This window comes from Leuciscus leuciscus (assembly GCF_965113295.1).
Source record: "Leuciscus leuciscus genome assembly, chromosome: 8".
NCBI classification, from domain to species: domain Eukaryota; kingdom Metazoa; phylum Chordata; class Actinopteri; order Cypriniformes; family Leuciscidae; genus Leuciscus; species Leuciscus leuciscus.
Genome location: NC_138732.1, coordinates 42,830,709 through 42,852,066, shown reverse-complemented (window position 1 = coordinate 42,852,066; position 21,358 = coordinate 42,830,709). Strand labels below are relative to the sequence as shown.

Genomic DNA, 21,358 nt, shown 5'->3' with positions numbered 1-21,358 from the left:
GGAGACAGTGCTCTCACCACACACCAGCTATAGGGGGAGCCAGTGCTCTCACCACACACCAGCTATAGGTGGAGACAGTGCTCTCACCACACACCAGCTATAGGTGGAGACAGTGCTCTCACCACACACCAGCTATAGGTGGAGACAATGCTCTCACCACACACCAGCTATAGGTGGAGACAGTGCTCTCACCACACACCAGCTATAGGTGGAGACAATGCTCTCACCACACACCAGCTATAGGTGGAGACAGTGCTCTCACCACACACCAGCTATAGGTGGAGACAGTGCTCTCACCACACACCAGCTATAGGGGGAGCCAGTGCTCTCACCACACACCAGCTATAGGTGGAGACAGTGCTCTCACCACACACCAGCTATAGGTGGAGACAGTGCTCTCACCACACACCAGCTATAGGTGGAGACAATGCTCTCACCACACACCAGCTATAGGTGGAGACAGTGCCCTCACCACACATCAGCTATAGGTGGAGACAGAGCTCTCACCACACACCAGCTATAGGTGGAGACAATGCTCTCACCACACACCAGCTATAGGTGGAGACAGTGCTCTCACCACACACCAGCTATAGGTGGAGACAGTGCTCTCGCCACACACCAGCTATAGGTGGAGACAGAGCTCTCGCCACACACCAGCTATAGGTGGAGACAGTGCTCTCACCACACACCAGCTATAGGTGGAGACAGTGCTCTCGCCACACACCAGCTATAGGTGGAGACAGAGCTCTCACCACACACCAGCTATAGGTGGAGACAGTGCGCTCACCACACACCAGCTATAGGGGGAGCCAGTGTGCTCACCACACACCAGCTATAGGTGGAGACAGTGCTCTCGCCACACACCAGCTATAGGTGGAGACAGAGCTCTCGCCACACACCAGCTATAGGTGGAGACAGAGCTCTCGCCACACACCAGCTATAGGTGGAGACAGTGCTCTCACCACACACCAGCTATAGGTGGAGACAGTGCGCTCACCACACACCAGCTATAGGTGGAGCCAGTGCTCTCACCACATACCAGCTATAGGTGGAGACAGTGCTCTCGCCACACACCAGCTATAGGTGGAGACAGTGCGCTCACCACACACCAGCTATAGGTGGAGACAGTGCGCTCACCACACACAAGCTATAGGTGGAGACAGTGCGCTCGCCACACACCAGCTATAGGTGGAGACAGTGCGCTCACAACACACAAGCTATAGGTGGAGACAGTGCTCTCACCACACACCAGCTATAGGGGGAGCCAGTGTGCTCACCACACACCAGCTATAGGTGGAGACAGTGCTCTCGCCACACACCAGCTATAGGTGGAGACAGAGCTCTCACCACACACCAGCTATAGGTGGAGACAGTGCTCTCACCACACACCAGCTATAGGTGGAGACAGTGCTCTCGCCACACACCAGCTATAGGTGGAAACAGAGCTCTCACCACACACCAGCTATAGGTGGAGACAGTGCGCTCACCACACACCAGCTATAGGGGGAGCCAGTGTGCTCACCACACACCAGCTATAGGTGGAGACAGTGCTCTCACCACACACCAGCTATAGGTGGAGACAATGCTCTCACCACACACCAGCTATAGGTGGAGACAGTGCTCTCGCCACACACCAGCTATAGGTGGAGACAGTGCGCTCACCACACACCAGCTATAGGTGGAGACAGTGCTCTCACCACACACCAGCTATAGGGGGAGCCAGTGTGCTCACCACACATCAGCTATAGGTGGAGACAGTGCTCTCACCACACATCAGCTATAGGTGGAGACAGTGCTCTCACCACACACCAGCTATAGGGGGAGCCAGTGCTCTCACCACACACCAGCTATAGGTGGAGACAGTGCTCTCACCACACACCAGCTATAGGTGGAGACAGTGCTCTCACCACACACCAGCTATAGGTGGAGACAATGCTCTCACCACACACCAGCTATAGGTGGAGACAGTGCTCTCACCACACACCAGCTATAGGTGGAGACAATGCTCTCACCACACACCAGCTATAGGTGGAGACAGAGCTCTCACCACACACCAGCTATAGGTGGAGACAGTGCTCTCGCCACACACCAGCTATAGGTGGAGACAGTGCGATCACCACACACCCGCTATAGGTGGAGACAGTGCGCTCACCACACACCCGCTATAGGTGGAGACAGTGCTCTCACCACACACCAGCTATAGGTGGAGACAGTGCGCTCACCACACACCAGCTATAGGTGGAGACAGTGCGCTCACCACACACATCAGCTATAGGTGGAGACAGTGCGCTCACCTCACACCAGCTATAGGTGGAGACAGTGCTCTCACCACACACCAGCTATAGGTGGAGACAGTGCTCTCACCACACACCAGCTATAGGTGGAGACAGTGCGCTCACCACACACATCAGCTATAGGTGGAGACAGTGCGCTCAACACACACCAGCTATAGGTGGAGACAGTGCTCTCGCCACACACCAGCTATAGGTGGAGACAGTGCTCTCGCCACACACCAGCTATAGGTGGAGCCAGTGCTCTCACCACACACCAGCTATAGGTGGAGACAGTGCGCTCACCACACACCAGCTATAGGTGGAGACAGTGCTCTCGCCACACACCAGCTATAGGTGGAGACAGTGCTCTCGCCACACACCAGCTATAGGTGGAGACAGTGCTCTCGCCACACACCAGCTATAGGTGGAGACAGTGCTCTCACCACACACCAGCTATAGGTGGAGAGCAGAGAGAGTGATAGAGCTAATTCAATGGATGGGGATTATTAGGAGGGCATGGTTGGTAAGGGCCATTGGATGGAATGTGGCCAGGACATCCATCCATCATTCTATCTATCCATCTATCCATTCATCCATCTGTCTAAAGCAGAATGATTATATATCTCTGTATATTTACTTTAAAACTAATCCTTTTGACCCGAGACTACATATAGCAAGAAAATATATATTTTTAAATTGACAAGATAAATTTCCAATCTTAAAATACATTTGGGTGAATGCAAAATGTATATTATTTTGTTATTAAGTTATTTGACATAATACAAATCGAAAATCTATTAAAATATGTTTTATATAGGCCCATTAAAATTATTATATACTGAAAAGCAATGAGGACAAATAAAAATCCTATCGAAGCAATATAGATTTGTCCATTTATAGACTAATATTCTGGGTTCAGTGCAAGTGAAGCTCAATCTACAGTATTTGTGCCAGAATGCTGATAACAACAAAAGCCCTGTTTTCTTAAAGCATCGAGGTTACAGTGAAGCACTTCTCATCAAAGTGAATGAGTGTCAATGTTTGAAGAGTTTAAATGCAGAAATGTGAAGCTTATTCTTATAAATCCACTTACATTAATTCTGTTAAAAGGTGTGTATTGAGATGTCCAATGTCTTTCTTGTGGGATAAAGCATAGCCTCACTTTAACACAGAAAAATATTAATAATATTAATAATAAGAAGTTAATCATTTTTTCTCAAACTAAAATCACGTTAACAGGCACATTATTTACATTATGAGACAGGTTTTTTGGTCCCATTTTTTTTAAATCAATTTTACTGGTAGTCACTGTATGACACATTTTTGGGTATAATATGTCACAGTTTACTTTATTTTGCTTTCCTCACTTACATAAATGAACTACAGTGTCCTGCACACACTAGTAAAAAAAAAAAAATATCAAAAATGATATCTGGTGTCTGAATAATTTTTGGTTTGACTGTAGAACAGGCCGCACTCTTAAACGCGTTACAGCAAAGCCTGTGTTCATCTCTTTGAGAGACACCAGGACTCAAATACTAGGCTGTTTGCAATATGAATCAAAACTGCAATACAGTGTAGCCTACGACATGAACTGATGCTCCAATAAACCGTGCGCGTGTGTTTCTACTTCGACCGCGAGGAGGAGCAGCTGCACCGCGTGCACGAGCACGAACATACACACTCTCTCTCTCTCTCTTACAAACACACACACACACCCTCCTGTATAAACGGCATCTGTCTGTACACAGGCTCTCACATTCTCATCCCTCATGTGCGCGCGCTGTCATTAACGCACGCACGCACGCACGCAGGCAGCGCACGGTTCGGTTCGGACATGATCCCGGCGCGGACCCGGAGATGAGGCTCAGAAATGGCACCTTCCTAACAGTCATACTCTTCGCGTTGTGTGGGTTTATATCGTTATCCTGGTACACCGCATTCAGCAATTCCAAAGGTAAGACTCGTGTTTACTGTCTGTCTCGCGCTGCGTTCTGCTGGAACGCGTCATGTTCCACTGCGTTCTGTTCGAACGCGTCATGTTCCGCCGCGTTCTGTCATGCATTCAGATGCGGAGCTGCAGCTGTTCAGCACGACGACTCGAACACCTTCTGTCTTCACTGCTCCTCAAACTATCGCAGGCCTGATGCTGTTTCACTAACACAAAGACTTCTCGATAATAACAGCTGAATGTCCAGCCGTGGAGCGTGTTCTGCTGAGATATGCGTGCTTCTGTTGGGGTTTGAGGGGTTGCACTCTGCAAACCAGTAACGCAAACCCTAATGTGAGGCTGTGTCCACCAGTGCTCTGCTTGGCGCATGTTTTTGAAATGCAGGAGGGTTATTTGAGTCTGAGCGTGTTTGCTACAAACCTCAGGATAGATGCGTTTGCTCTGGTCTGGACTGTGATGGATCATCTCTTCATCTGTGTGATTGATACAGCTGAAGTTACTGAGAATACGTCATGTTTGTGATATATGAGAAGTGGGCATGATGTTTGTGTAGCGATAAAGCTTCCAGAATTGCTCTGTTGGCCTTTTTCTCCTTGCTTAATCTGCAGTGTGTGTGTGTGTGTGTGTTCATTAATGAAGCTGTACGGTTACACCTGTGTGCTCAAGTGTTTTAATGCATGATTGCTGAGCATTTTGGGTGATAAACGAGTGCATTTTTCTCTCCGGACTGACTCTTAGAGTAGTTGAGCTGGTCTCAAATCGAATCGGTTAATGGCTTTTGCTTTATCAAGTGTGACCAGCAGAAAGTTCTCCACTGGTTCATGGCCAGGGTTTGGATAGTGTTGTTCTCACTGGATCATGAGTCGGTGGATGAATGGACTGGAACTGAATCCTCCTGAATTGTGTTTTCGCTCCAACGCATTAGTGTTTGTTTGTGTGTAACTTCCTGTGCTCCTGAACATCTGCTTTTGCTCATCGCATCTATAGACACCAAACCTCTTATCCTCTCATCCTCTCGCTCCTCCTCCTCCTCCTCCTCCTCCTCATCGTGGACCTTCTAATGGTTATAGACTTTGACTGGTAACCCGAAGGTTGCAGGTTCGATCCTCAATGCTAGCAGGAAAATCTGAGGTGCTTCTGATCACCGAACCCCCAATCGCTCCCCAACACCGCAGTGAATGCTGCCCACTGCTCCGGTGTGTGTGTGTGTGTGTGTACTCACCACTTCTTAATGTGTGTGCGTTAACTTAGATGTGTTAAATGATTAAATACAGAGTATTGGTTACCATTCTTGGCCTCCAAATGTCACTTTCACTTTCACTCTTCCCAAACATTATTCCAGTGTATTTTAGTTGTTTCCTGTTATTTTGGACTGTTTTTGACAGGATTGCTCCTCTGGAAACCCACACAAAGCTGGACACGTAGGATGAAATGTTTATGGAAATGCTTTTATACAGTAAATGGTCTGTTGTACAGTGGACAGTTTGAGCTGGTTTGCTAGTTTGTCCACTCCTCTTTTCCAGTTACTAGGATTTGGACTTTTTTATTATAATATTTTTTTTATTATTATTTTGCATATAACAACAATTTAAGCCTTTTTAAGGACTAATAGCCCGTTCACACACATAAAGATATAGTTCTAAGAATTGAACAAACAGCGCTGGGCAATGAACTCAAGCTCTTCCCACACTTCTCTTTAAAAATTCTCATTTTAGACTTCTAATCATGACCATTGATTTGCTCTGTTCTCTGTGCTTCTGTGTTTGTCAGTGCATCATGGGTCGGGTCAGAGGTCACTCTTTCGCCATAAATCAACGCATATGGCCGTCTTCCGGAAGCTAGTTATTTTAGTTGCTAAAGCTATAAATATGGATATTTTTCTCTTATTCAAACGCATGGCTTCACTTCAGAAGGTCTTTATTAAACCCCGGAGCCGTACGGATTACTTTTATCATGGATGGATGCGCTTTTTTTGGGAGTCTACTGTAGTGCAATGCACATAAAATTAAACTGTACATTTATAAAACGTATTATATATCAACAAAACAGTAGTATGTCCTTACAGGAAGACTTTCAGAAATGAAAATAAAATGGTAATCTTACTGGGGAAAATAACCCAGACATTTTATCCCAGGATTCTCCCTGTTACTGCTTGGGAGGTTTTTTATTTTTATTTTTTTATTAGTAGGGCACATTTTGAATGTATTTTGTCAGTAGTTTTGAGCTTCTTATCACACAGCGGTTGTGTGGTGAAGCCGGAAGAGTTCAACACAAGCGTGTCGCTCGTCCAGACAGGCCTGAACACGAACAGATCAAAGCAGACATAATTCATCCGTCATAAACCCGGCTGATCGCTGCCGACTGATGTCCAGCTCCCGTCACCCACCACAACACACGGCTCAGTGTTTAACGTGCTCTGCCAGAATGTTCACTGGCCCCGCCACAAAACAGTAATAAAGAAATAAAATAGGCCTAGTTACAAGCCTCTTTCACTCATACAGTCTTTACTGGTAATTTACTGGGATAGCTGTGTGAAAGGGGCTAGTGTGTTTGTTTTTGACCCATGACATTAGTCAATAAGGTTATGATACCAAAAACTACAAGCCAAATAATCAAATATTGTTAAAGACAAGTAAACTGTTAGAAATAACAGTAAGAAATAATCCAATTACAAAGCAATAGGACAAGTAAATAAAATACAAGTCAAATAAACACTGTTTTTCAGGGGAGTCTAACAATAATTTTCAGGTAGAGAACATGAATAATCAGATGTAAAATAGCACTGCAGTCTTCCCTGTATACATTAAACGAATCCTTATTAAAGTTACTGAAATTATTCAGTCAAGAGCAGTGTGAATTATTATTATTATTATTATTATTATATTTAAACAACAAAAACAGAAGTAGTAATATTAGGCTGCTGTCACTTTAAGAGCTGCACAGATCCAATATACTGATACACATGCTTTACATTTCTCAACTGTTTATGTTCACTTAAGACATAACTGACTGTTTACTAGGATACTTGCCAAAACCAGCATTTTTTACATAACTTTGTGTGAATTTGTCTGTTCAAGCGCAAGAAGACGTGAAAGAGCTGGATTCAGCATTCACACGCTGTCTGAGAAGCGGCTTTCTGTGCGCGGACACAAAACTTCACACTATTGAGTTGAGCTCTTTCACGCCGACTTGCACTTGAATATTTAAATTGGCAAAGCTTAAAAACACATGCTTCTGGTCGAGCCCAGCATAATAACCCTAACCCTAACCCTAACCCTATGGCTAACATAACTCCACCTGTCAGGTCCACAGCTGGAGCCGGCCTGTAGGCCACCGGATGACACCACTTTATGATCTTGTGAGCTCACACTGGAAACTTTTGACTAGCTTTACTAAAGAGGATAGTTGACCCACCAGAAATGAAAAACTTTTTCTTTGTATAAAAGAGCACCGTTCTGCTAAACTGAGTTTATAAGGTCTGAGGAATAAGCTGAAGTGAGTCTTTAAGCGGGAGTGTTTGTGGAGCGGCGGGTCGGTTAGCTCACAGTACGAGATCTGTCCGCTCCAGGTGAAAGACTCTCATTATCTGCATCCTGAAAGAGATAAAGATCAGGCTTGACCTCTCGGCGCTTGGCATTTACTTCTTGTTCAGTGTCTTTTCTTCTCCTGGTGGCTCAGCAGAGGAGTGAAGCTCAGCCCGGATCACGTTGCCTTTGGTTCCGGCTCGAGCTGATGAGATTTCTCAGCGATACTCCCCGGTTACCCACAATCCTCCCGGCAGAGACGAGGCCAGGAATCTGAGCAACCTTAGATCGATTCAGTCTTTTGAGGGAGAAACGGCTAGAGTAACCAGAGACGTCGTCTGACTTCTTCTTGCAAGAATTAGCATAGTTTATAGGTTTGTCTAAGGCTGTAGCTGCTAGTGTTTCCACAAATACAGATTATATATTATATTTCAAAAGATAGTTATCTATTTTATTGATGCAAGTATATTTTTGGATTAGTTTTTCCTCCTATTTTTGATTCTTCATATACTTTTTGAGCTAAGGTTCTCACGAAAGTATCGCACACAAATGTTTATTTAAATTTAAACATGAAATGTGTTCATATTCCCGTGGACTGTGCAGACCCAGCAACGGGAGAGGTTTGTTTCTGAACATCTCTTGATTTCTGATAACTTCACGCGCTGACCATCTGTAACGTGATGAAACGAGAAGGGATGCTGAGTGTTGTCTGTCATCAGTTTCATCTCTCAGGTCAACTTCTGCCTCGGTGGAGACATAGTTCTGTGAGCCCGCTAGCAAACACTCCTGCTAATAGCAACAGCACGCCAGGTTCTGTGATATCTATAGAGGACTATGTCCATTTTTAGTGCTGCGGTTTGTCATTGTCACAGTATACAGCGCGCCTGCAGTGTGTGAGCCACATATTTTTTGTGTACAGTACTTTGCTGGCCTTAAAGTCTCCCTGTGGTGAAAATCCAGCGTTTAATGTTGTTTATGTGTGTATGTGGTGTGTTTAATATGCTTTAAGACAAACCATGTGTAAGTTCATAAGTCGACAGCATTGCTGAGTATTTCCTCCTTAAAACTGCAGTGAACCAAAGACAGTCTCAAACACACGCTTTGAAATCACTGGTGTTTCTCACAAACTACCTTGTAACCAATCAGGTCACGAGGGGGGACGGGCTTTCGCATATCATTAACAGCGAACTAGCAGGGGAGTCTCAGGTAAAGCCAGGTTATACCAGTGTATTTTTCTGTTAATAAGAAAAATCTGATCCTTTTAGTAATATAGTTAGTTATATGGGTCAATTACGTGGCGTGTCAATTCTGGTGTCCCAAGCATATTCATAATATAAAAATGTATACATTTTTAAATGCACTTCATTAAGTGACTCAACTTCCCCCTCATTAATTACTCATGTGAGAATTCATTATAAATAAATAATTAATCTTTAAGGAACTATTGAGCTCAAAAGTCCTAAAATGTCATTCCGGGTAACTGTCCCGGCTTAAAATCTGAATACAAAAATACAACAAAAATTTAAAAAATATAAATAAAAGTATTTAAAATCTACTTGGGCATAATTGTATTGATGTTTTCAATGATTCCTACAAATATAGTGATAATACTAAGCTTATTTACATTTTTATGACAGAATGACTTTTGTCCCCAAATTGTGATTTCTCTAATGTCAGTCCTAGATAACAGACATCAATGACCATTTTGGACCATAATGCATTTTGGTATGTCATGTGACATAATATTGTATCAAAAAGAAGACCCTGAAGGAGCACTAGAACATGTGCAAAGGTCAGGAGGCGTCTCTTAAAATGTCGATATTTTGATATTTCGGTCACTGGTGCACTTTGTAGCAATATCATGTGTCCTTTTGGATAACACTAATAAAACATTTATAATGATTTTATATAAAAAACCGATCTATTTGATCTAAAAGGTTACCTTAAGTGATGATAGCTAAGTTGTAGTTTTCCATAGGTGGTTCTGTTAGTGCCTGATTATAAAGAAAAAATATTGTTTTTTGTCATTCCTGGATAACAACATGTCATTCTTGTATAACAAAAAACCTCTGTTAGCCAGGACATGTCATCCGTTATCCAGAATGACATATGCACAACAATCTAGTTTTTAATGAACATTTGTAAACTTTTAGGCAAAGTTATTATTGTTATATTATTAACATTAACATTATTTACATAATTGTATGTTTTTTTGCCATATTTTAGCTGTCATTCATCTTGATTTCATATGATTCAATGAGTCACATGGGTCATTATCAATGAATTTAACTTTTTTAAATCATTAAAAACTTGTCAGTGTCTCTTACTTTGTTTCAAGTTTGAGTGTTGGAAAGGAAAAAATGATACTGAGGATGGTTTTTATGGTAATCCTGAAAAATATTACAGAATGTCCTTCCGTCTAACAGTATGTCATTCCGGCTAACAATGACACAGGCAATTCATTTAACCCATATTTGTGTGTTAGATTACACAATTCTGTTTTTTGTTGAGTTAATGATAAAACAAGTCTTATTTACTTTATTGGAAAACATTTTTAAACATTTTCCAGCTTTTTTTAAAATTTGGTTCTGAATTGAGTTATCAGCAGCCAAAACTGAGCCCATGTCTATATGAAATCCCAAATTGATTATATTAATTGTGATTAAAATGTAGTTTTACGAGCACTAGTTGTTTGTTGAGCTCCAATTATGGATATCAGTACATTTGTATATGCCAACAATGGTAGCAATGTAATTAATTCAAAAATTCATTACATTACCCAGGAATGACATTTTCATGGGGGAAAAAGATATGATTCACCAAAAAAAGTGGTTAATTACATTCTTGAAATGTGTACATGTCATTGCATTACATACACACCACTCTAATAAGTATAGAAAGTCCTAAAATATTTTTTTTCACATCTTAATCCTTATCCGTCATTCACCCATATAAGTTGAGCGAGTGGATCTCTGAGCTGAGTGAGTGAGTGAGTGGAGGCGGGGCTCATTTGCATATTCATAGAACCGCGGAAACCAAATGAGGCAAGGGTGTTGAGTTACATTCAAGATATTTAAAGGGATAGTTCACCCAAAAATGAAAATTCTGTCATCATTTACTCACCCTCAAGTTGTTTCAAACCTGTATGAATTTCTTTTTTCTGCTGAACACAAAAAATGTTGAAAACCAAACAGTTGATGGACCCCATTGACTTCCATTTTAGGAAAAAAAAAAATACTATGGAAGTCAATGGGGTCCATCAACTGTTTGGTTTTCAACATTTTTTGTGTTCAGCAGAAAAAAGAAATTCATACAGGTTTGAAACAACTTGAGGGTGAGTAAATGATGACAGAATTTTCATTTTTGGGTGAACTATCCCTTAAAAGGCATGAAAAAACTTTAAAAAATGTCATTTTGGTGATGAAAGATGAGTTTTAAGGGATAAAATGATTGATTACAGGGAGACTTTAAATCCCACATTTCTTTTTAGAGAAACAAGAACGGTCTGTGAGGTTTAGTTTCACATGTCTTTCCTGAAGCAGTGAATCCACTTTGGTAAAGAAAATCTCATCTCATCCCACCTACAGTATTTCAGTAGGACCCTTTGATTTCCACGATGTTGGAAATAAAGACGGAATCCAGTCACAAATGAAATTTACAGTATAAATGGGAATGTCACCGAAGTTTGGCTGGATAAATCAAAAGCTGTACACTGAATCAGATTGTGATATAGTGTCAGTGAATATTAAAGCTCAGAAACACTGCTGTTGACACTCAGTTTGCTCTGCTACACACACACTGACGCTCTTCATGAACCCATGGCATTGAGAGAGTGTTTTCTTCCTCTAATGTTGAGGAAGTCTCGGTGTGGAGTGCATGTCTCAGCATGACTGTGAGCGCTCGCTCCTGCTAATGTGCGTTCCTCTGTTAATCATCACATCGACTGCACTCGAGTCAGCCTCATCTTCAGCTGGACCCGTCCGGTCGGCCAAGAGCAACTGGCCCATCAGTGAGGCTGAGGAGTGAGTTACTTAGATTTGTTAAGATGAATTTAGAGACTTCATCCACGATAAATGTCTAAGCTTTTTTAGAACTCTTGAATGTGTCGTGCTTCATCATGCTAACGGTAAGTGTTGAACTGTCAGCACCCTAAAAAACACTATAAATCCTATATATACACACACACAAAGGTTTAAAGTCCAGGGGTCAGAAAGTAAAAGTCCTGCCATATGTTTATTTCACACATGAACCCAGACAGCTGATTTTACTAATTAGTTCTATAGTTATATATATATATATCTGATAGGTAGTCAACATTTGAAGTGGATCAAAAAAGTTTATCAAAGTTGTCCTAAGACAAGAAGGGGTATTGTTCAAAATGAGTGTATAACTTTGAAAGGTTTCGATCCACTTCAAATGTTGACTACTGTATGTATATATACAGTACAGGCCAAAAGTTTGGACACATTACTATTTTTAATGTTTTTGAAAGAAGTTTCTTCTGCTCATCAAGCCTGCATTTATTTGATCAAAAATACAGAAAAAAAAATTAATATTGTGATGTATTATTACAATTTAAAATAATTGTTATTATATAATAACAATTTATTATACTTTAAATGATCATTTATTTGTGATGCAAAGCTGAATTTTCAGGATCATTACTCCAGTCTATCACATGATCCTTTAGAAATCATTCTAATATGATGATTCATTATCAAAGTTGGAAACAGTTCTGCTGCTTAATATTTTTTCATAACCTGTGATACTTTTTTAGGATACTTTGATGAATAAAAATAAAATAAAATAAAAAAAATAAAAAGAAGCAAATGTTTTAAAAATAGAAATCTTCTGTAACAGCAATATCCACTACTGGTCAGTCATTTGGGGTCAGTCATTTTTTTTTCTTTTTTTGAAATAAATCAATACTTTTATTCAGCAAGGATGTGTTAAATTGATTTTAAAAAAAAGTGATAGTAAAGAAGATTTATATTATTAGAAAATATTTTTTTATTTTGAATAAATGCAGTTCTTTTTAACCTTTTATTCATCAAATATATTAGGCAGCAGAACTGTGTCCAACACTCATAATAAATCATCATATTAGAATGATTTCTAAAGGATCATGTGATAGACTGGAGTAATGATCCTGAAAATTCAGCTTTGCATCACAGAAATAAATGATCATTTAAAGTATAATAAATTGAAAACCAGTTATTTTAAATTGTAATAATATATCACAATATTACATTTTTTTTCTGTATTTTTGATCAAGTAAATGCTTGATGAGCAGAAGAAACTTCTTTCAGAAACATAAAAAATAGTAATGTGTCCAAACTTTTGGCCTGTACTGTATATATATTAGTCGAGTTTTCAAACATCAATACGCAGTTTAAAAAAAACATGCAGTATATATTTTTTCCCCAAGAACAGTTAAGGTGTTTAATTTGATTGTTTGCCATGTTAGTCCCTCCTAGTGTTTTTGGTTTGTTGTTGCCTGTATTGTCCTCCTCCTCCAGGAACATTGTTCAGCACTAACACCGGTCACATGCACCAAAGTTAGCTTCAGCGTTCTGCTGTCTCGGCTCACTGTTGCTGGGAGACTTTTGTCTGTCGCGGCCCCAAGCGCTCATGACTCTCTCCTGATCCCAGAGCAAGAGTAGCGGACGAAACAGACATGTGACACTCTCAAAGAGCAGTGTGTTTAACGCTCCGTCATCCTTGATGGATGAAGTAGTTACTTAGTACACTTTTAGAGTAATAGATTAACAAAATCAGTGACCAATAAAGAAAAGATTCACTTGATTTTAGCAGGGAAAGTGTTTTCTTGTAGGAGTTTTATCATTCATGTTAACTGGAGTGCTAATCTAGGTGTGTATTGCTTTTGTTTAATCCAGATATGTGTGTGTGTGTGTCTTGCACCTTGGTAAAGACTTGAATTATTCAGGGCTCTAGACCACTTGAAACCCTCCCTCAATAGAGGCCCGGGTGAAAAGAGAGCCAGCGCTCAATCCAGCCGACTGAAGCACTTCTAAATATTTCATTCATCAAGGCCACAGATTCTGCTAAAGCACTGGTCAGTTCGCTACCAATGCTAATGAGGGTTTAGACTTGGGATTTCATTCTACCTGACTTCAGAACAGACGAACATCTTCTCTGTGGATGCTCTACTAGCAGAAGTGCTTGACTTTTTCAATGGCCAGTGCCAATATCAGCGTGGTCAATGGCTGATATGTTCAAAAACAGTTTAATAATAGCTTTGGGTACTTATGATCCATATACTGCACCTACTGCGGTGTTTCCAGCACTAAAAATCTAGTGTACTGCACCTTAATGAACTGAAACAGTGATATTAAAAGATCAAATTCAGTAAACACCTTATTGATGATGCATTATATACAGTAGAGATGCACGAATTTGCCAGATACCGGTAATACTTTATATTTGAAAGCCGACAACCGATATATTGCCCGATAAATAAGTCTCATGTCCTAAACACACAATTATAATGATATTCTCATTATAACTTTATGGACATGTTGACATGTTGCACTGAACTGTATTTTCCTTTCAAAATGATTCCGATTATATTTCCAGCAATTCAAACCCATCATGTTGACCAGTGCGCATCTGAAGTGTCTCAGCTGAAGGAGATAAACCATCATTTATCAGCTTTAATATATCGGCCCGATAATGATAACATCAAAAATGAACATATATCGGCCGATACGGTGGCGAATATATTGTGCATCCCTAATATATAGACCTTCTGTAGCCCCGCCCCTTCTGTAGCCCCGCCCCTTTCCAGCGCTGCGCTCGTTGTCTTTTGACTTCCGGTCTGTATTTTCACAGTGATCTTGCGTGTTTATTAATGAACGGCTCGTTTTAAATCTTCCCGGTCGACTGACATTTGTTAAGACATCTGCTTTAAACATTACAATCCTCATGATAACTCTTGTTAACGTTATATTAAGTAAATCCACTTCAAAAGCGAATTACTCCTGGACAGCAGCGCCATAGAGATATACAGAGCGACCGCAAAAACAGAAGTTAAAAGACAATATTCTAAAGATTATTCTCGTTTCTCTGGCGCATAAGGTCTATACAGGCAAGCAGAGCAGCGCGCTGTGTTTATATTCAGCGTTCTTCTGCATGGTTGTGTATCGCGTGCATCATCGTTGTCTTACTACATTAGTACTTAGAACAGACCTGGTAAAATGACTGATGGCGGAGGAAAGACTTGTTTTGCCCTCCAGGTGGGTGTTTCTATAAGGGTGTGACATCATATGAAAACTATGAATATATACAGTCACTGAATGACACAAACTGCTTGTGTTTCAGGTTATTTATTTTTTTATCAATGAAACGGCTCCATGTAACAGTTTGAGTGGAAGAGGTGTTTATCACACAGTCTGTGTTCTGTGAGGTGCTGATGATGCATGTGCGTGTGTGTGTGTGTGTGTGCGTGTGTGTGTGTGTGTGTGTGTGTGTGTGTGTGTGTGTGTGTGTGTGTGCGCGCGCCTGTAGGCAGAAACAGTCTTGTCTCTCTTCATTTAGCCATAGTGTTGTAGCTCATGTAGCCCTTTTCTTTCTCTCATTAAATATGATGTGGCACTGTGCCAAAGGCTGGATTATGCAAGCCGCTCTCCCTCCTGACTAACACACACACACACACACACACACACACACACAGAGCAACTGATGAGAGCGCAGGTTAGCAGGTGGCAGCATTTATAATTGATGCGACTGATGTTTTACCTGTGATTTCCATATGGAGAAGCGCAGGTGTGTGTTCACCCATGTGTATTCAACGTTTACTTCTATTTCACTGTGGAGCAAATCTGTCTCGTGGAGGTTTACAAGACCTCCACCATCCTACAGCATTGAGGAGGAGTAACGAGGAAATCTAGAAGTCTCCTGTTATTATCCACCGTGCATTAGGTGTATTTAACTGCTGTGTACTATAAAAGCCAAAGGCGACAAAGTCTGCAAGCAAATGAGGATTTTAGGCAAAATGGCTGAAAAAATCATAAAAATAATCAGTAGTAGGTTTATTACTTTCGACCAATAGGTGGCGATATGATCAGATTGATGTGTTGTGGTCAGAGTGAGGTGACAATGACACATGCCAAGTTTGGTGTCAGTATGTCAAGGCATTGCAGAGATAAAGCCTCAGAGTCGTTTTGGAATCATGTCATCAATTTTGTGGATGCGATATACTAATCAGTTTCGTCTATTGACACGAAATCCACAGCTTTTTGCCGCCATGGTCTGAAGATGATGCGATTCAATTTTGGTGAATATCTGAGCAATGGTCTTGGAGGAGTTTGAAAAAGTAGGTTTTTAAAGAAAAAGCAAAATGACGGACGGGAAGTTCGGCCAAAAATGGCAAAGTTGATGTCTATTAAGAACGGTTTCATTAAATCTCTTGACCACTAGGTGGCACTGCGCTGAAACTGTGCAGGTATCCTTATGGTAGTCATGGTTGTCATAACACACACCAGGTTTGGTGAGAACGCGCTAAAGCGTTGTGGAGATAAAGCCTCATGTCCAGTTTGCCGTGCACTTTGTTGAATTCATTCACGCATTATTCAAAAACCAACTTGAATTTCATAACATCTTGTCGGCATGGCCTGAAGACGATCTGGGTCAATTTTCATGAAAGTGGAGAAATGGCCTTGATGGAGGTCGGTGTTTTTCAGAAATTTTCAACGGATTTTCAAAAAGGAATCGGATAAAATAAATAAAAATACATTTTCAAATAAAAAATGTACATCTTCTACTTGAACAGGTCTACCAAATGCTCCCCTGTTTTCGGTGGTGATGCGATGGTGACGTGTTCATGTAACATGTAGGGGTGGCGCTGCCAATAAAGCAACTAAAAGCTGTCACAAAGAACCGCAAAAGTAATGATTATGAATATGTCAAATATAGCAAGGAGACATTTTAATTGTTTATTAATAAACAAGTGTTTTCTGTGTCAGTGTCGGCTGCAAAGATGAAGTTGACGATGACTCGCGATCTTCGCAGTAGTGAACGCGCCGGAGAGAAATGCACATTTCGGATTACATAGTTTTCTTTCGTTTTGAATTGTTCTGTTTAAAAATATGATTTCAAGCGTTCTGTAATAGATAGATAGATAGATAATAGCTATGCTGAGTTTCGTTTCATTTATGAGACTAGCTCCAGTTCACGCGCCGGCGCCTCCGTGTCGTGATATCTATTATCTGCTTTACTTATTATTTATTAAATCCAGGCAATTGGTTGATGAAACATTGATTAAAATTAAGATACAATTAATACAAAACGAAATTCACTTAGAAAGGCTTTGTGCTTTCTGTTTGAGGTCTCTGTGAAAGTTTTAAAGCAGTCTCTTTTAGTGCCGCTTTCAGAGCGGTCACGTCCGTAACTGAGAACTGTCACTGTTTTTCCTCATAAATGCGAACACAAAAAATAAAATAAAATGAATATTTTATGCTCTGTGGAGAGCATAGTAGCTTGGAGAGTTTACATTAGTAAGCTACAGGACATCGTCTTTCAAAACATGACCTGCACGAAAGAGAAAAAAAATGACTGCGTCATTGTACCCAGCACTTCTGAAAATGCACTTGCGAATGCGTCTCTGTCCCCAGCACATCTCAAACCAAACTGACGCCCATGCTCGAAATGCCTCCACATGTTGGAAGTTTAAGTTGCTGGTGCTCATGCTACATTCACGGTCGTCACGTGCACATAGGAAACACACTACCCTATCGGCAAGGCTCATCGGCAGAAATATTCATATCGGCCAATGCCGATGATGGTCATTTAAAGCTTTTATCGGCCGATACCGATGTTGTGCCGATATCATCGTGCATCCCTATTAGACGGTCCTCTATCTGTGTGCCAAATTTCACAACTTTCCCGCGAGCGGCTCTATGGGAGGCCAGAGACTCGAGCGAAAAAGGAAAAAGAAGAGCGCCGACGGATACAAACCTTCAGTGCTTGGCCACTAATTACAGACATTCGTCACACTCGACTTGACGACACCAAGATTATTCTTTCTGAGGACGTTGAGATCCATTGGCATTAGGAGGAGGCTTCTTTATGTCTTCTATCAGAGAATAATGGTCAGTGTTTTGCAGTGGGATATAGTGTCACTGTAGATGATAAAAATAGGAGTAATAAATTAGAAAGGCTGGTTCGGTTATTGGCCTTATTCCTGAAGGTCATCCACCACACTGTACTTTTAGTGGACTTAGAAGTTAATTTAATGTAAGATTAGTAGTGGTGCCTCAGTGTTTGTATTTGTTTTAGTTTTTTTAATGAAGTTGTGTAATTCCTTGGATAGATTGTTGTTTTTAATGTTTAATTGTCTATTTGTGTTGTTTAATGGTGGCAAATGAGTTTACCCTTACAGGGATTAATAACGTTTTCTAATCATCTAATCTATAAGAATCAAGCTGTAATTACACACAGGTATTTATTAAATTTAAGGACAATGTATAAACATGTATTCAGACATGAAGTGATTAATTTAAATGTTAGTACATAGTAGTGAAAAACACTTCATAGAAAGTGGGACCCAATTTTGTTATCTTTGACATGTTTGCAGTTTCTCCATTGACGGAGAGTAGAGTTTAACCCATGTGTGGTTTATTGAAACCAACTTAAAAACATGAACATGACTCGACTTGGCGACACTCTCTAACTGCGGGTTACAAACAACCAAACACAGCTAGACATGAGGGCTATAAATAAAGACTAATGATTACACCTGTGTGTATTCAAGATGATAAACCAATGACACGACAGAACTGAGACACGCCTGGCAAAACAAACCAATGAAAACACAACACACGACCCAAAGGAATCACATGACAATAACAGGAACTATGGCTATGAGAAACTTCAAAATAAAAGAAGTAAACTGCACACCAGAGGTGGAAGTAACGAATTACAACTACTCACGTTACTGTAATTAAGTCGTTTTTTGGGGTACTTGTACTTTTTTGAGTATATTTTTTAATCTGTAATTTTACTTGTACTCAAGTACATATTAAGATAAGTAATCTACTTCGCTACTTGTAAAATCACATTTCGTTACTGAGTACAATTTGAATTGATATTCAAATCTTTGAATGGCATTTCGGTAGCCAATAAAAATATTCGATCGTAAACGGACCAATAAAACCCCTGAAATTTGGACTGAATGAAAGCCGCCGCAGTCGCAGCAGGTTTTGAAGAGCTGATCATGAAGGAGGCGAGGAGCTCAGAGTGATTAATGGCTGGACTGAAAGTTTGGAACAACAAACTACATAGTAGTATTGTCAAAATATCTATATTTTACCAGCTGCGCGTTCTCATTCTCTCATCTCAACGACAGCGAGTTTGACACACCCGCCTCCTCTCAGCGCGGGATTGCAGGTAACGTTAGGCCTATTACGCATAATTTTATTAATACCTGCAAGTTTCTATGGCATATTTTAATGGCAAATGTCACGAACAATATTATAACGCGAGGGCACATTCATGTAATCGCAGAAAACTGGACGCGAGCTCTCAAATATACGAACGAACTGGACTCGGATATTGAGTGTGCGCTCTCGGACTGTGTGTCATATCATGTGCAATCGCGAATCTCTCCAAGTGGTTCTCACTGCAGACTCAAATGACGTCCAGCTCCAATCTCTCCATGCTCTTGAATTAAACGCTGTCAAAAGTTATGAAAAATCTAGTCTTTTTGCAAATTAAATTCAGTTTGAATTGAAATCAAGCTTCCTTGTGCTGTGTGTGAGCTATTGCAACAGTTCACGTTACCCTATTGTAAAGACAAATACACTGAGTGAGTAAATATTAGATTATTGTAATGGTTATTGATCAATGTTTAAATATGTAAACAAAAGCCTAAATTAAAATCTCACCTTATAAAGTGGACGTGTCTCTTTAGAAGACTTGAATTAAACTTTTCCATTCAAATAGATTACTGTTACAATGAGTGTTGTGCTTTTCAATGCTTGAAAATAATGATTGCCTTGACAAAATGGATGGACAAAAATTTAGATATAAAAATATTTAGTATGTAGCCTAGTAGTTTTCCCGATGGTATTAAAAATTATAGGCTAGGCCTACTGAATATTGACATATTTCAAGGTGTCATATTGAAGTTAGAAATTCCAGTATCCACTAATTAATGTCCTTTGACAATAAGGTAAAAACGTGTTAAAAGTAGCTATTTTCTACATAAATCTATGATTTTGTTGAATATTTTTATTGGTAATGCATTAACTATCGCCAGCTAAAAAGTAATTAGTAACTAGTACTCTGAGTAGTTTTTGAGAAGAGTAATTTGTACTTTTACTTAATTACTTTTTTGACACCAGTACTTTTACTTGTAATTGAGTATTATTTCAGCAATGTAACGGTACTTGTACTTGAGTACAAATTTTCAGTACTCTTTCCACCTCTGCTGCACACACTCACACCCCTTATCTAGTTACACATGAATAGACATGAAGACATGAATAGATGAACATAAACAAAACCTAGAACTGATGTGACAACAGTATAGATATAGATGCAATAAAGATTATCAATAATTGAAAATCTTGTAGTCATATGGCTATATCCTGAAATGCAAAAAAAAAAACAGCATAAAAGTGACTAAATGACTCTGCACTATATACTCAAGTCTTCTGCAGATATGTGTGAGGAACAGAGTGACATTTAAGTCATTATTCACTCATTATTAACTTTTTAACTCTAACCGCATTGTTCGCATCATTGAGAGACTCAAATTGAAGGGATTGTTGAATTGACAGATTGAATCTAGGCTTTCATTCACTCTCTCTCTCACACACACACACACACACACACACACACACACACACACACACACACACACACACACACACACACACACACACCGTGTGTGTGTGTGTGTGTGTGTGTGTTAGGGCTGTGCAACGATTAATCGCATCCAAAATAAAAGTTTGTGTTTACATAAATGCGTGTGTACTGTGTATAATTATTTTGAATTTATAAATACACACACATGCATGTATATATTTAAGAAATGTCTGCATGTATATACATTTCATAATTTATATTATATATACATTTAAATATTTGTGAGCGCATTACATTAGTGTTACTCCACACTCACACACCTGTGACCGCGTTACATTAGTGTTACTCCACACACACTCACCTGTGACCACGTTACATTAGTGTTACTCCACAAACACACACCTGTGAGCGCATTACATTAGTGTTACTCCACACTCACACACCTGTGACCACGTTACATTAGTGTTACTCCACAAACACACACCTGTGAGCGCATTACATTAGTGTTACTCCACACTCACACACCTGTGACCGCGTTACATTAGTGTTACTCCACACATACTCACCTGTGACCACGTTACATTAGTGTTACTCCACAAACACACACCTGTGACCGCGTTACATTAGTGTTACTCCACACATACTCACCTGTGACCACGTTACATTAGTGTTACTCCACACACACACACACACACACACACACACACACACACACACACACACACACACACACACACACACACACACACACACACACACACACACACACACACACACACACA

At 40.3% G+C, this 21,358-nt stretch overlaps 1 protein-coding gene and 1 long non-coding RNA gene across 2 annotated transcripts in view; one reads left to right on the top strand and one right to left on the bottom strand.

Annotated features, from left to right (window-relative positions):
• LOC309504806 overlaps window positions 1–21,358 on the bottom strand; it is a 125,010-nt gene that overhangs the window by 76,921 nt on the left and 26,731 nt on the right. The gene's annotated exons all lie outside the window — the stretch shown is intronic.
• mgat4b (alpha-1,3-mannosyl-glycoprotein 4-beta-N-acetylglucosaminyltransferase B) overlaps window positions 3,999–21,358 on the top strand; it is a 159,400-nt gene continuing 142,040 nt past the window's right edge. The window contains exon 1 of the mRNA XM_082178090.1: window positions 3,999–4,230. Within this exon, the coding sequence (XP_082034216.1) occupies window positions 4,134–4,230 (97 nt within the window). The 5' untranslated portion in view covers window positions 3,999–4,133. The remainder of the gene's footprint in view (window positions 4,231–21,358) is intronic.